Source organism: Podarcis muralis, chromosome Z (genome assembly GCF_964188315.1).
Source record: "Podarcis muralis chromosome Z, rPodMur119.hap1.1, whole genome shotgun sequence".
Taxonomy (NCBI): Eukaryota; Metazoa; Chordata; class Lepidosauria; order Squamata; family Lacertidae; genus Podarcis; species Podarcis muralis.
The window spans coordinates 48303322-48319383 of record NC_135673.1 but is presented as its reverse complement, the minus strand read 5'-3'; the positions used below and the strand labels follow the sequence as shown (position 1 = coordinate 48319383).

General features: G+C 51.4%; 1 protein-coding gene across 6 annotated transcripts in view; it reads right to left on the bottom strand.

The window, feature by feature from the left end:
• Positions 1–16062, bottom strand: part of DOCK11 (dedicator of cytokinesis 11) — a 144138-nt gene that overhangs the window by 99991 nt on the left and 28085 nt on the right. For 5 of the 6 annotated variants that reach the window (XR_013391387.1, XM_077922590.1, XM_077922589.1 and 2 more), the window contains exons 9-14: positions 14054–14133; positions 12732–12815; positions 12135–12275; positions 9573–9773; positions 8679–8852; positions 8456–8538 (exon numbers count right to left, since the gene is read on the bottom strand). Coding sequence is in view for 5 of the 6 variants with exons in the window: in XM_077922590.1 (XP_077778716.1) it covers positions 8456–8538; positions 8679–8852; positions 9573–9773; positions 12135–12275; positions 12732–12815; positions 14054–14133 (763 nt within the window). In the remaining variant the exon portion in view is untranslated. The remainder of the gene's footprint in view (positions 1–8455; positions 8539–8678; positions 8853–9572; positions 9774–12134; positions 12276–12731; positions 12816–14053; positions 14134–16062) is intronic. The other variant, XM_077922588.1, reaches the window with a different exon arrangement.

Sequence of the window (16062 nt, the reverse complement as noted above, 5' to 3'; positions counted from 1 at the left end):
CACTAGGGGTCAGGCTCTTCCTAAAAGTACCCTCGGCTTGGCTACATTTGGTTTACTAATAAACTAAATTATTATTATTATTATTATTATTATTATTATTATTATTATTATTATTATTTCTACCCTGCCCATCTGGCTGGGTTTCCCCAGCCACTCTGGGCAGCTTTCAACAGAACATTAAAAACAAAATAAAACTTCTAAAAGTCTGGTAGTTGTTTTTCTCTTTGACATCTGGTGGGAGGGCGTTCCACAGGGCGGGTGCCACTACCAAGAAGGCCCTCTGCCTGGTTCCCTGTAACTTGGCTTCTCGCAGTGAGGGAACCGCCAGAAGGCCCTCGGTGCTGGACCTCAGTGTCCAGGCAGAAAGATGGGGGCGGAGACGCTCCTTCAGGGATACTGGACTGAGGCCCTTTAGGGCTTTAAAGGTCAGCACCAACACTTTAAATTGTGCTCAGAAATGTACTGGGAGCCAATGTAGGTGTTTCGAGACCTAAAGGGCTTTGCATACAGGGCTGCACTACCTAAATACCTTGTTCATGCTCTGCTGTGTCCCCAAAGAAACCACTATCATCGGCTGGAAAGCCCTGATAGTTCTTTGTGCTCAAAGAAAGCAAAAATATCCACCTCTGAAGATGCCTAGAGCAATTCTGCTCAGCTGGAGCTGAGCTGGTAGCTGCCAGATGTTATGGGCTGCATTTCATGGCAGTCCCAGATAGCCCAGCTGTAGCCCAGAAATACCTGGGCAGCCAGAGGTTCCCCACATCTGGGCTTAATCGTCAGGACCACTAAAGGCAGAAGGTGCCAGTCCTCATGATTAAGGGGCACAAACTTAGAAATGGGTTTTTACTAAGGAAATACACAGAGATCGGGAAGAAACACTGAAAATTTAAGCCTATATTCAAGCCGCTCCTCTAGGGCCGAAGTTCAATAGTGGAGCAACTGCTTTGCATGTAGAAGGGCCCAAGTAAAATCCACAGCATAACCTGAAAATCTGGAGAGCTGCTGTCGGTCAGTGCAGGCAAAACTGAGCTTGATGGGTCAAGGGTCCCACTCAGTGTAAGCTCCCTATGTTCCTGTGTTCATTCACCTTCCCTGCAGCCAACCTGCCTCTCAGCTGGATTACCATTCCATGACCTCCTCACACTTTCATCAACCTGGTGCCCTCTACCTTGAGGGGCTCCATCTTCCCCCATCCAGGACAGCAGATAATAATAATAATAATAATAATAATAATAATAATAATTTTTATTTATATCCCGCCCTCCCCAGCCGAAGCCGGGCTCAGGGCGGCTAACAACAATAAAACAGTACAAAAGTACAGCATAAACAACATTCTAAAATCATTCATTATAAAATTAATTAATTCAAGCCACTGGCAACCATTGGGCCAGAGCTCCGTGAAGATTGCCGAGGGAGGGAGTCAGGCTGTGCCCTGGCCAAAGGCCTGGTGGAACAGCTCTGTCTTGCAGGCCCTGCGGAAAGATGTCAAGTCCCGCAGGGCCCTGGTCTCTTGTGACAGAGTGTTCCACCAGATCGGAGCCACAGCCGAAAAAGCCCTGGCTCTAGTTGAGGCCAGCCTAACTTCTCTGTGGCCTGGGACCTTCAAGATGTTTTTATTTGAAGACCGTAAGTTTCTCTGTGGGGCATACCAGGAGAGGCGGTCCCGTAGGTACGAGGGTCCTAGGCCGTATAGGGCTTTAAAGGTTAAAACCAGCACCTTAAACCTGATCCTGTACTCCACCGGGAGCCAGTGCAGCTGGTATAGCACCGGGTGAATGTGATCTCGCAGCAAAGACCTCGTAAGGAGTCTCGCTGCAGCATTCTGCACCCGATGGAGTTTCTGGGTCAGTCTCAAGGGCAGCCCCACGTAGAGCGAGTTACAATAATCCAGTCTGGAGGTGACCGTCGCGTGGATCACAGTGGCTAGGTGAGGGCGAGAGAGGTAAGGAGCCAACTGCTTAGCTTGGCCGAGATGGAAAAATGCCGCCTTTGTTATAGCTGCAATCTGCGCCTCCATGGAAAGGGAGGTGTCGAAGATTACACCCAAACTCTTAACGGACAGTGCTGGCACTAATTGCGCCCCCGCAACAGATGGGAGTTGCCCCCCCAATCCCATATCGCCCCGTCCCAGCCACAGGACCTCTGTCTTCGAAGGATTTAGCTTCAACCGGCTCCCACGTAACCATCCAGCCACAGCTTCCAAACATCTGGTCAGTGTGTCTGGGGCCGAGTCAGGATGGCCATCCATCAACAGATAGAGTTGGGTGTCATCGGCATACTGATGGCAACCCAGCCCAAAACTCCGAACAAGCTGCGCAAGGGAGCGCATAAAGATGTTGAAAAGCATCGGGGAGAGTATCGCACCCTGAGGTACTCCACACACCAAGGGGTGGCGCGATGACAATTCCCCCCCAAGCGCCACCCTCTGTCCCTGACCAGAGAGAAATGAGCGCAGCCATTGAAGGGCTGTGCCCTGGATCCCCACGTCGGCAAGGCGGTGGTCCAGAAGTTCATGATCGACCATGTCGAAAGCTGCTGACAGATCTAGAAGAATCAGCAGCCCCGACCCGCCTCGATCCAGCTGTCTACGAAGATCATCTGTTAGGGCAACCAGAGCCGTCTCGGTCCCATGACCAGCGCGGAAGCCGGACGACTGGAATGGATCCAGAGCCGATGTTTCATCCAGAAACCCACCAAGCTGTTCAGCAACCGCTCTCTCAATCACCTTACCCAGGAACGGAAGATTCGAAACCGGGCGGTAATTGGATAGATCTAAAGGATCTAATGATGTTTTCTTTAAGAGCGGGCGCACCACTGCCTCCTTCAGTTCCCCTGGGAATGTCCCCGTGCCAAGGGACAGATTGATGATATCCCCCAGGAGGGCCCGTACCTCGTCTGGACATGCTCTAATCAGCCAAGACGGGCACGGGTCAAGAGGACAGGTGGTGGGCTTTCCAGCTCGGAGGAGTCTGTCCACATCGGCTGGGGATATCCGGTCGAAGTGGTCCAATACTGGACCCGAGGACAGTCGAGGGGCCTCCAGTTCCTTTATTGTATCCAAATTGGCAGGGAGGTCATGGTGGAGCAACAAGACCTTCTCCGCAAAAAAGCTCGCAAATGCCTCACAGCTGTGTGTCAAATTGTTATTTAAATTTGGCTGTCCCTCAAGGGACGTTAAAGACCTGATTATACTAAATAATTGCGCTGGGCGAGAGCTAGCGGATGCAATGGAGGCCGAGAAGTATGACTTCTTAGCAGCCTTCACCGCCATCTCGTAGGTTTTCATAAAAGCCCTATAAGATGTTCTTGAGGCTCCGTCATGGGCACCCCGCCATACTCGCTCTAGCCGTCTGAGGTCCCGCTTCATTTTCCGGAGATCCTTGGTAAACCAGGGAGCCCGGTTTCTGTGGGGTCGCAGTGGGCGCTTAGGTGCGATCTCATCGATGGCTGCCAGGAGCTGGGTATTCCAGCCCTCAACAAGCTCAGTCAATGAGTCACCAGGGGGAGCAAGGTCCCGCAAGGCTTGGCGGAATCTATCAGGGTCCATCAGCCTCTGCGGGCGAGCCCAAATCGGCTCACCACCTAAGCAGCGTGGGGGTGGAAAGTCAATCCTGGCTTTCAGAGCGTAGTGATCAGACCATGGCACCTTCATCGAAGGAGACATGATCACATCTATACCTATGCCAAAGATCAAATCCAGCGTGTGGCCTGCTTGGTGTGTGGGGCCCGAAACAAACTGGGAGAGCCCTAGTGTCGCCATGGAAGACACCAGGTCCAGAGCCTGTGAGGAGGGAGTGGCATCAGCATGGATGTTAAAGTCCCCCAATACCAATAGGTTAGGGAACTCTAAGGCCCAGCCGGCCACCGCCTCCAATAGGCCTGACAGGGTGGCTGCTGATGCGCTAGGTGGCCGGTACACCAGCCAGACAGCCAAGCTCTCCTCGGAGCCCCACACTAGGCCAACACATTCAATGCCGGGGATCGATGGCGATGGTAGAGCCCTGAAAGGACAATTTCCCCGGATTAATAATGCCACCCCTCCCCCCCGGCCCACAGTCCGCGACTGGTGGAGGACAGAGAAACCCAGGGGCGCCATCTCTCGTAAGGTAACTGTTGCCCCTTCGCGCACCCAGGTCTCCGTCACACAAGCCAGGTCGACCCCCTGCGAGATAAAGAAATCTCGCAGGGTGGCGGTTTTGTTGCCTATAGACCTGGCATTGCACAACACCAGTGACGGAGGTGAGTAATCCTTGCTCATCCTACCCTCGTCCCTCGGGATGGGGCGCAGATTGGAAGGGGTACGAGCGTATCCATATCTCGATCCCCTTCGCCTATAACATCTGCTCCTACCGCCATACCTCCCTCGCCCCTCCACGGTAGCAATCCCAGGCCTCATAGTAGCCTCCATTGATGGCAATTAATGTTATTCTTTCACAGCCTAAAACAATAAAACCTTAAATCAATAAAACAATACAAATAAAAACTGCAAAAATTACAAATTCATCAAAATCTAACAAATTCCCAAGCCCACCCACACATCCATCCCACCCCCATATATAAAAAATCTAAAGGGAAAGGGAAATTTTAAAACATGTTAAAACATGTTAAAAAGAACTCTGCACCCCTCCGGGTCCTCCTGAGCAGTAGCAGCATCAGTGGCAACAACCATCCTTGTGAGGCCCCACCCTGGGCCAGATAGTAAGTGGCAGGAGCAGTCCTTGCGAGGCCTGTCAGGCCCTCCCTGGGCCAGGTGGTAAGTGGCAAGAAGGAGCAGGGCCCTCAGGCACTCACACAGGGGAGTCTTCCTGGGCAGCAGGCAGCAAGCAGCAAGCAGTCCTTGTGAGGCTTCAGGCCCCGCCCCAGGCCAGGTGGTAAGTGGCAAGAGCAGGGCCATCAGGCACTCACCACAGGGGAGTCTTCCTGGGCAGCAGGCAGCAAGCAGTCCTTGTGAGGCTTCAGGCCCCGCCCCAGGCCAGATGGTAAGTGGCAAGAGCAGGGCCTTCAGGCACTCACCACAGGGGAGTCTTCCTGGACAGCCGGCAGGAAGCAGCAAGCAGTCCTTGTGAGGCTTCAGGCCCCGCCCCAGGCCAGATGGTAGGTGGCAAGAGCAGGGCCTTCAGGCACTCACCACAGGGGAGTCTTCCTGGGCAGCCGGCAGGAAGCAGCAAGCAGTCCTTGTGAGGCTTCAGGCCCCGTCCCAGGCCAGATGGTAAGTGACAAGAGCAGGGCCCTCAGGCACTCACCACAGGGGAGTCTTCCTGGGCAGTAGGCAGCAAGCAGCAAGCAGTCCTTGTGAGGCTTCAGGCCCCGCCCCAAGCCAGATGGTAAGTGGCAAGAGCAGGGCCCTCAGGCACTCACCACAGGGGAGTCTTCCTGGGCAGCAGGCAGCAAGCAGCACGCAGTCCTTATGAGGCTTCAGGCCCCGCCCTGGGCCAGATGGTAAGTGGCAAGAGCAGGGCCCTCAGGCACTCACCACAGGGGAGTCCTCCTGGGCAGCAGGCAGCAAGCAGCACGCAGTCCTTGTGAGGCTTCAGGCCCCGCCCCAAGCCAGATGGTAAGTGGCAAGAGCAGGGCCCTCAGGCACTCACCACAGGGGAGTCTTCCTGGGCAGCAGGCAGCAAGCAGCACGCAGTCCTTGTGAGGCTTCAGGCCCCGCCCCAGGCCAGATGGTAAGTAGCAGGAAGGAGCAGGGCCCTCAGGCACTCACCACAGGGGAGTCTTCCTGGGCAGCAGAGCAGACCTTGTGAGGCCTCAGGCCCCGCCCTGGGCCAGATGGTAAGTGGCAAGAGCAGGGCCCTCAGGCACTCACCACAGGGGAGTCTTCCTGGGCAGCAGGCAGCAAGCAGCACGCAGTCCTTATGAGGCTTCAGGCCCCGCCCTGGGCCAGATGGTAAGTGGCAAGAGCAGGGCCCTCAGGCACTCACCACAGGGGAGTCCTCCTGGGCAGCAGGCAGCAAGCAGCACGCAGTCCTTGTGAGGCTTCAGGCCCCGCCCCAAGCCAGATGGTAAGTGGCAAGAGCAGGGCCCTCAGGCACTCACCACAGGGGAGTCTTCCTGGGCAGCAGGCAGCAAGCAGCACGCAGTCCTTATGAGGCTTCAGGCCCCGCCCTGGGCCAGATGGTAAGTGGCAAGAGCAGGGCTCTCAGGCACTCACCACAGGGGAGTCTTCCCACCATCAGCCTCTGTTTCTGGAAAGAGCTGGGAGTCCAAAACTACATGACAAGACCAGTTTGGGGAAAGCTGATGTGTAAGGGCCACCTTGTAAGAGCAGCCCCCAAGATCATTTTCTGAATTTCTACACCTCCAGCACTATAAAGGCAGGAACCTCCCTATTCCCCACTCTGAGTCCTGCAATGAGCTCAAACTCTAGAACAATTAAAACAGTAAAGCCCCATGCAGCTTAGGCCCAGGCTATCTGAAAGACCGTATTCTCCCATGTAAAACTTTCCATGCTCTGAGATCTTCAGGGGAGGCCCACCTCACGGTTCCACCCCTCTCCCATGAACGCTTGGTAAGAACGTGACGGAGGGCCTTCTTGGTGGCTGCTCCCAGACTTCTCAGCTCCCTTCCTGGAGAAGCTTAGACTGGCTCCCTCCTTCTTGTCCTTCTGCTGACAGGTAAAGCCTGTTTCATTCTGTCAGGCTCTTGGGAACTGACTGCATTTGGTGGGGTTTTTTTTGGGGGGGTTAAGGAAAGGGCTTTTAAGAGTGCTGTACTGTTTTTACTATCAGTTTTTAAATAGATGTTTTTAATACTGTCTTAATTCTATTAGAAGTTAATTACTTTTAAATTATTATATTTTATATAATTTTAGTGTTTTATTAGTGTTTTTTTAAAATTTGTGTAAGCTGCCTGGAGTCCCAGTCTGGGGAAAAGGTAGCAACGACAACCCCCTGTCCTCTGGGAAGAGAGGCATCTTGTTTGGCCACATAAATTTAAATGCCCCAAGGAAATCCATGCATCCAAGTATATGCAGGAGGTCAGTTTGTCATTACAGCTCTGAGCCTGGCATTTTTCCAGACTTCACTATTAATTGGTCAGGTGTGCTCCCTGCCTGCCCCCAATTCTTTTCTTTTTTCAGGCCAAAAGATCAAATTGCAATTAAATGATAAGACTTGCAGGCATTCAACATTCAGCATATTTTACAAACAGCTGCTGTGAGAACTGTGGCACAGATGAAGCTGGCGTGTGGCCGTGAAGAAGAAGAAGAAGTGTCAAGGAAGCACCAGGCAGAGCCTTTCAGGAGGAAGCTCAACTGATTGGGACTTGAGCAGGCAGCATTCTGCTTGGGAGTCTTCTAGAAGACTCCTTTAAAACACTGAACAAATGAGGATATGGAAAGATCTTCCTTTGGCCTTATTCTAGACCCAGCAGGTAATACTGGGTGCTGCCTGAGGAAGCAGACTTCTGGGAGAAAGAACGTTATCAGGAGAATTATTGGGTAGGGAGAAAAGATGCTCCCAGAACCAAACATCTGGTGCAACACAGTTTGAGGAAGAGGTGGAGAACCATTTTGGCTCCATGAGCCAGATTCTTGTCCGGATCGGCCTCATGGGCCAAATTTGACAGGTGGGTGGAGCCGCCTGCCTGTCAATAACTCAGTGTCACAATAACATCAGGCACAAGGTGCTTCGAAGAAGGTCTGAAGTCAGGGCTTCAAAGCACATTGCAAGATGCTACTGAAACAACGCTTTCTCGTGCCCCTTCATTCTAGCAGGGGATTCTGATGCAAACCCCTTCCTGGACAAAAGGATTCTGCTGCTTCAGCTAGGTGTGCCCCTGTTCCCTGAAGGGAAGAGATGCACGTACTGCCAATGCAATAACCAACCCCACCCATCCGACATGACATTGTGCATCCTGTCAGCTGGTGGGCAGGGGAGTGTGGTTTCCAGGGAAAAGGCCTCGTGAACCAACTTGGACCCCCTGGTGGGCCAAGTCTGGCTTGCAGGCCAGAGGTTCCCCACCCCAATCTGAAGTATGGGTGCAATCCCAGCTGCAGTTTCAGCCAACCCTGCCCAAGCCCTTCAAATCCTCTGCAGCAAACCCTCTCTGTGGCACAACAACATTGCTTGAACCCTACCCTTTCCACTTGCTAGGATATGCACTGGGGCATGCAACCTTTCACAGCCCACATTCCCCTTGGGGCAACTGTCCGGGTTTGGCAGGGTTAGAGTTTAAAGTGGTCAGAGCAATGGATATGCATTTTACCCTTGTCTAGTTTTTACATTCACTCAAGCACCCCTCTTTATTCTACATCCAGGCAAGCAGGATGCATTATCAGAGTCCAGTGAGATATTCCAGCCAGCAAGAAGGATGTGAAGTGAGACTAGGGAGAGTTTTTGGACAGCCAGACAGGAAGAACTCAAGGGCTACATTTGTTCTGCAGGCCTGGGGTTTCCCAGCCCTAAAATGCAGAAACCAGAGGCAGCAAAGTCAAGCAAACACACAGACTGACCTGGCAGCCCAAGCAAAGGGCATCCTGTATTGGCCAAGGCGGCTGCACACCAGTTTTGCCACCTTGTGGACCTTCTGAGCAGTCTGTAAGGCAAGGAACAAGGCAGAGGTGTGGATTTAAGTCAAAACAAAAACAAAATCTTGAAAGCCTCAAAGTAATAAAAGATGGAAGCTCTTTCGAGTCCTACAGCATTACGATTTCACCCAGTTGTGGCTCAACGTACCTTTGTGGGATCGGAGGTCTTGATGTAGGGGTCCACAGAGTGTGTGATGCTTCCTTGGAGCACCTTCTCCACCCGAGCAACAAGGAAAATCTCTGGGTGTGGGTTTGTCACAGAGAAGATCCCCTTGACACACAGAAAAGGAGCAGAGTGTGAGGTCCTAGAAGCAACACAGTTCTGTGGACAAAGGCACAAAACAGGCTGCACAGATCTGCTCCATTGAGGAGGAGCCACCTGGCAACTCAACAGAGCACAGCTACATATGCTGGGTGGTAGAGTGAGATATTTCAGGGAGGTGCAGCCCAGTGCCCAAAGAGGAAGGAGAAAGGAAGTGGGAGGATTAGGCTGGAGTGATTAAGCCCACCAGAAAAAAAGGAGGCTGGTTATATGATTGCCTGAAAAGACACAGCAACACTTCTCTATTTGACCAGGGAATTGTGGCCAATGGTGGTATTCAGTTCTCAGTGGTGGTGCCTGCAATGTGCAAGGCCCTCCGGTCAAATGTCAAGGAAATAATCAACTATCTGACTTTCAGAAGACATCTGAAGGCAGGCAGCCCTCTTTGGGGAAGTTTTTACTATGATTTAATTTGTTGGAAGCCGCCCAGAGTGGCTGGGGCAACCCAGTCAGACAGACAGCATATTAACAACAACAACAACAACAACAATTCAGGTTGTGCATTACACCAAACTTTTCTTCCATAAAGTAGCCAGGAATGAACACACATCCACCTTCCTGGAGGCCAATCTAGTGTCGGGAGGTGCCCACCCCCCTTGCTGAAACCAGCCCAGCCCTAAAAAGTTCAGCATCACCATCCTGAAGCTCCAATGTGAATTTGTTCATAGCCAGATTGTTTTTAACCATCCTCTGACATGCATAAAACAGTGAGTTCCTTACTTGCTTTACATAGCGCAAGCAGGATTCAGGTATTCCATGAGGAAAGTGGCTGCCAGCACTGTTGTTCTTGGAGTCCTGGGAAGAAGCATTGGGCAGCATCTCCCGCACAGGCAAGGGGTTCAGGTCCACATGGAAATCAGCTGAAATCTTGCAAGAGCTTTTCAAATCAAACAGGGCAAGGCTGAGAAAGAATGGCTCCACCTGGATATTGGAAAAGAAATGGCCACATTTATTTATGTTTATTTACGTTATTTATGCATCTACAACTTCCAAAGAACTGCCATCTCCTATACAAACTTGTCGATTAAATTGAGGGACTGAGGCTATTTTCTGGGTGCCTTTGGAGGTTGGGGGTTAGCAATGGAAGAAAGAGCATAAGAAGGGGAAAAGGCTCATCTCCTGCAACATCCTGCTCCCACTGTGGCGACGTGGGATGCCTGTAGGAAACCAGCAAGCAGAAACTAGTGCCAGAGCACCCACTCCCCTCTCCTGCAATTTTCAGGATTCAGAAGACCCCAAAAGCAGAGCAGAGCCCTCCGTGTAAGAAACCATTCACAGCCTTAAAAGGTAAAGGTAAAGGTACCCCTGCCTGTACGGGCCAGTCTTGCCAGACTCTGGGGTTGTGCGCCCATCTCACTCAAGAGGCCGGGGGCCAGCGCTGTCCACAGACACTTCCGGGTCACGTGGCCAGCATGACAAAGCTGCATCTGGTGAGCCAGAGCCGCACACGGAAACGCCGTTTACCTTCCCGCTAGTAAACGGTCCCTATTTATCTACTTGCACCCAGGGGTGCTTTCGAACTGCTAGGTTGGCAGGCGCTGGGACCGAGCAGCGGGAGCGCACCCCGCCGCGGGGATTCGAACCGCCGACCATGCGATCGGCAAGCCCTAGGCGCTGAGGCTTTTACCCACAGCGCCACCCGCGTCCCTCTATTCACAGCCTTAGCCTCTGTGAATTTGTCCAGCCCTCTTTTAAAGTCATCCAAGTTGGTGGCCATAGATTCCTATGAAAGTGAGAAAGGAACTTGAGGACAAACAAGCACTTTGACGAAGGGAGAGAAGAAAGCTGAATTGGGGGAGCTCTTCACTTCCCTCAAGTGAAGAGCTCCCTCAATTCTTGCCTTTGATCACAAGGTGGTGCTAAACTCTCACTGAAACTCCCCTACAGCATCACAATAATTTTTGTTGGCATCTGTCTGTGTTGACAGACAATGGAGTGCATCTCTGGGGCTGAAGTCAAACCACTGTGTGAGCAGCACCAAAGTGACCTCCCCTGGGTGCAAGCCTGTGAAGTGTGTATAGAGGTCCTGGGTTGCCCAGATGACAAGACCCCCCTCACGGTCTCACTGATGTGGTCCAAAAGGAAGAAGAGCAATACCTTTGGCTCTGGAGTAGCCGGAAGGAGGTGTACCAGGTACCACCCAACCGTTGCTGGGACGCCACTCTGGATTTGTGTAGGGTTCTCTCCTTAGCCTTTTCTTTTCCCAAAGATATCCCACAAGGCAGCAGACATTTATGTTGGACCAGAGTTTCCCGTCTCCTAGATGGGCTCCCTTCCCAGGTGGACGAGCCCCATCTGCCTCTCACTTCCCTCTACAGCACATGCACAAACCACCTTCTTGACTGTTGGACCCACTTGTCCATTCAATCTGCCAGAGCCTGCCTTCGCATGCAAGGAAGTCCCTAACTCATTGAGGGTTGGAGACCAATAGGCTCCCCTCACCTGATTTAGCCAGCTAGTTGAAGTTGTTCCCCGGTTGTGACCATTGTCACATGCAGGGTGGGGACCAAAGATGGCCAAGCTACCCCAGAAGGAAAAGGATGCGGCCCCCAGCAGAGGTACTACCCCTCCCCATCACCAATAAATACCAATTCACTGAAAAGGGGGAATTGTACAAATATGGCAGGTGGGGATAATGGATAGCATTAGTGGTGGCAAGGAAGACATTGCCTCCCCACATCCCTCCCTGCTGAAAAAGACCCCTCTCATATGACCACAAGAAGAGCCTGGCTGCTGGATCAGGCCAAGGACCCATTATTCACCCAGTCTCCTTTTTTCTCAGGGGCCAACCAGATGCTCATGATGAGAAGCCCACAATCGGGACCTTCTGGCTTTGAAATGCTTCTTGATTGGTGCCCAATCGTATCTTTTTGGAGAATGCTGATTATTTTCACACCAGATTAACAAAATTAATTTGATTGCTGGTTTTAGCTATCTCTTGAATTGTTTAGTAGGTTGTTTCTATTGTTACACACATTCTAGCTATTTTCACAGCCTGTTCTGTGAGCTGCAACATTGAAGAGCAGGGACTACCTGTCTTAACTGAGTGACCCGGCGGGTGCCCTCCTCATGCTGTTGGACTACAACACCCATCATTCCTGACTGTCGGCCATGCTGCCTGGGTCTGGAGGGAGATGGAGATGTGTAAGGGCCACAGTTTAACAACCCCTGGTTGATATTAATATAGCTGACTACATGGAAGACTTCAGCAGATAATTTCTGCAGGTTCTCTGACAATGTATAAAAGCACTTGATCCCTGGAGGATGACAGCCTATGCGTACGTTTGTGGGCGGGCCCTCGGATTGGTCGCTCAGGTGGGCAAGAAGGTTGAAGGTCAGGGCGTGGCAGGTCACCAGGAAACGGCGGCTGCATTTCTCCTCGAAAGGTTTCACGTCCGGTTCAATTCCAGAGAAATCTAACCTCTAAGGAAAGAAGAATATCGTATTTGCATTTTGCTCACAACTTTCTCAAACCATTTAGGAGAAGGTCGATTCCTGAAAGATGGCTGCATTTTGAGAAGTTACCCATGTCTGTCTCAAAATGAGGAGTGAATTTCTCCAGTATCCCTAATCACGACTATTACGTACAAACTCACTAGGGAGTAAGTTCCTCAGGAAGCAGCATGACTTCCTTCAAAGTAAAGATGCAATGGATTGCACTGTAAATTGATTTAATTAAAATAAATGAAGGCAGCAATTCTGTGAATGTGAGAGCCGGGTGGAAGGTAGCTATCCCTGGGAGTACATTTTAATTCCTCCCACTGGAGAAGAACCAAAGGCTTTTCAAGACACCACGACAGACAGGAGGTGCAATTTTCCACTGAGCGAAACACCTCGGGGCCTCCTGCAAGGTGCTGCCACAGCTGCTGAAGGGGTTACCTGAACTTCTGGATCAAAGGAGAAGAGGTTCTGTCTCCCATCATGCCGGCTGAGCTTGTTCAGCTGCTCAGTTTCCCTTCCATACTGAAACAGAGAAGACATTCATCAGCAGAAAGGTCAGAGGAAGGACAGGGTCTCCATCAGGAGAGAAAGTGTCACCATCCAGAGGTGGCTTTTGGTGAACAGTACAGAGACAGAACACAGTTGCTTCTCATTTTCTGGGTGGGAAAAACATGCAGGTGATTGGAGTTGCCTGGGTCTGAGAAATTCAGAGCAACATATTGTATTTAATTCCACAATACTTTTTATGAATGATTTGTCTGCTGGCTGTTGAGGCATTTTGCTACCCTTGTGTACCTTTCCCGCCCCAACCTGGCCACAGTGATCCATGCAATGGTCATCTCCAGGCTTGACTACTGTAATTCGCTCTACGCGGGGCTGCCCTTGAAGCTGTCTCAGAAACTCCAGTGGGTGCAGAATGCTGCAGCGAGGCTCCTCACGGGGTCTCTGCCATGGGAGCATATTCACCCAGTGCTTTTCCAGCTGCACTGGATCCCGGTGGAGTACAGGGTCAGATTTAAGGTGCTGCTTTTGACCTTTAAAGCCCTTCACGGCCTAGGACCCTCGTACCTACGGGACCGCCTCTCCCGGTATGCCCCACGGAGAGCCTCAAGGTCCATATATAGCAACACCCTAGCGGTCCCGGGCCCTAAGGAAGTTAGATTGGCTTCAACCAGAGCCAGGGCCTTTTCAACTCTGGTCTGGTGGAATGGCCTGGTGGAACGCTCTGCCTCATGAGACCAGGGCCCTGTGGGATCTGATTTCTTTCCGCAGTGCCTGTAAGACAGAGTTGTTCTGCCTGGCCTTCGGCTTGGAATCAATTTATTTCCCTCCCCCTCTTTCCTTTTTCCTTTCTCCTTCTGTGATGGAACTCATATTTGGGGACTTCCCTGGCTTTTTTCTGGCCCATATAGGACCAGTCTGGATAGTTAGCCTTGATGAAGACTTGACGTTTTCATCCCCAAAAAAGTTTTTTATTTGAGCTTCTACTGAAACGAGGCTGCATTTTAATGTTGTATTTTAATCAATTGTTTTTATACCTGGTGTTAGCTCCCTTGAGCCCAGTCTGGGCTGGGGGGGGGGGGTATAAATAATATATATATATATGTGTGTGTGTGTGTGTGTGTGTGCGCGCGCGCGTGCGTGTGTTGTGTATTTTCATATGCTTTTTCCTGCTATGGGCCAGGGCTGCTGCAAAGCTTGCCTGCCCCTGCTTTCTCCCTTTCCCCGTGATTTGCAGATAATGCAGACGCCAAGGCTACCTTCATCAGCTCTGGGTGCATGCTCCTCTCCAAGCTCTCCAGGATGTTCTCTGACTTTCCTTGGCTGCTCAACTCATCATCTGTAAAGTCACGAAAAGCAGATGTTGCAAGTGACAGCAAAGGCGCCCGGCCAGCCACTCACGTGCAGCCATTCCCATGGGGGCTCCGCCACAATGACAACGCTGGGAAATTGGACGGGGGCGACTGGAACCCAGCCAGGGGATTCTGATCCAAGAAGAGAGGTCATGTTCCAGGAAATCTCTCTTGTACACAAAATGCTCAGGTTATGGAGACACCACCTCCGCTCATCTGTCAGCGGTGCTCATCTCTGCTCAAGGAGTTGTTTTGAGTGCAGAAAAGAGTGCACAGCTGGTTGTGCAATGCAGAACCAGGCAGGAAGAGGGGAGGGCATGCATTTTACAATCTTTGCACGACACAAGGAGCTTTTAAATTTTGTTTTACAAGGGCAGACTTCTAAGGACCGTGTGTGTGTGTGTGTGTGTGTGTGTGTGTGTGTGTCTTTAGATCCAAGGCTCTTTGGCCGAGTCTATAATTACATGGCATACCTATCTTGATTGCTTGTATTATACCTTGGTAATTGACACAATTGATGGAAGCTGGTTTGGCAAGCAGAGAAACACTTGACAAAGGGGAAATGGGAGAGATGGCCCCGATGACATGGGCTGCAGGAGTAGCTCAGAGGCACATCTAGTCTCACAGAAGGAAGTAGAGGCATATTAAGCATATTTTCTCTAATTAGAAGCTATGGAAACCCCTGCCTTGCCAGGATACAACAAATCGCTCAACACTGGGTGAGCACAGTCATACATCAAAACATTGTTTCCTGTGCTCTTGAGATGTTCCCAGCACATTCTCATCACAGGCGGCTGACTTGTCTCCTGGGCTGAAATGAGGGATGGCAGGGGAACTTGTTCTGCTCACGTGCAGCAAAAGTTGATTGCGCACAGCCCTTATGGGCTTGTACCTGTGCCATCATGAAGCTGCTTACAATGAAACAGTCACCATTTTAAAATGTGAGTCCTCTACTTCCTCAGCACAAGGCATGAATGAAGAGTTGATTGCCTTAATGTATATAGGGCACTTGGATTTATTGTGGGGAGGGAGCAAGGCAGACATGGAAAACTGCCTTATACTCAACCAGACCATTGGGTCTACCTAGCTCAGTCTGCACTGACTGGCAGAAGCTCTTCAGGGTTTCTGACAGGAAGCCTCTCCCAACCACACCTGGAGATGCTGGGAATTTAACTTTAGACCTTCTGCATGTAGGGCAGATGTTCTCCCCCAAGATTTGTTGATAAGGATAGCTGCTGCAGAAGGGATGGGTGGGTAGAGAGAAAGCAGTGAGCTCTCTCCAAGAGACGAAAGTGAAAGCAAAGCTTTCTCTTCCTAAAGCATGCCTCCATCTATCTTCAGAAAGTAAAATACCTCCCAATAACCATTGACTTAAAGGCCAAATGGCACTCGGCAGAGGAAACAGCTGGGAGCCTGGCACAGACTAAAGTCACAGCTTTTGCAAACTATAGGGAAATCAGCTATGTATCAGAATCCCATTAAAAAAACCCAACAACTCTGGGAAAATACCTCAAAGAAGGGAGGGAGAGGTTTCTTCAGAATAAGAAGAGTACCGTATTTTTTGCACCATAGGGCGCACCGGACCATAGGGCGCACCCAGTTTTTTGGGGGGGAATAAAGGGCAAAAAATTATTTTCCCCCCCCCAGGCGCGGGGCTGGGGCGGGGGAAGCTCGAGCTTCCCCCGACCCCAGCCCCCAAACAGGCAGCTCTCTGCAAGCCGTGGGAGCGCTCCCGCTGCTTGCGGAGAGGTCCGCGAAGCCTAGACGCGCTGAGCTCAGCGCGCGCAGGCTTCAGCATGCAGGCAACTCTCCACAAGCAGCGGGAGCGCTCCCGCTGCTTGCGGAGAGGTATGCGAAGCCTGGAGAGCGTGAGGGGTCAGTGCGCACCGACCCCTCTCACTCTCCAGGCTTCAGCG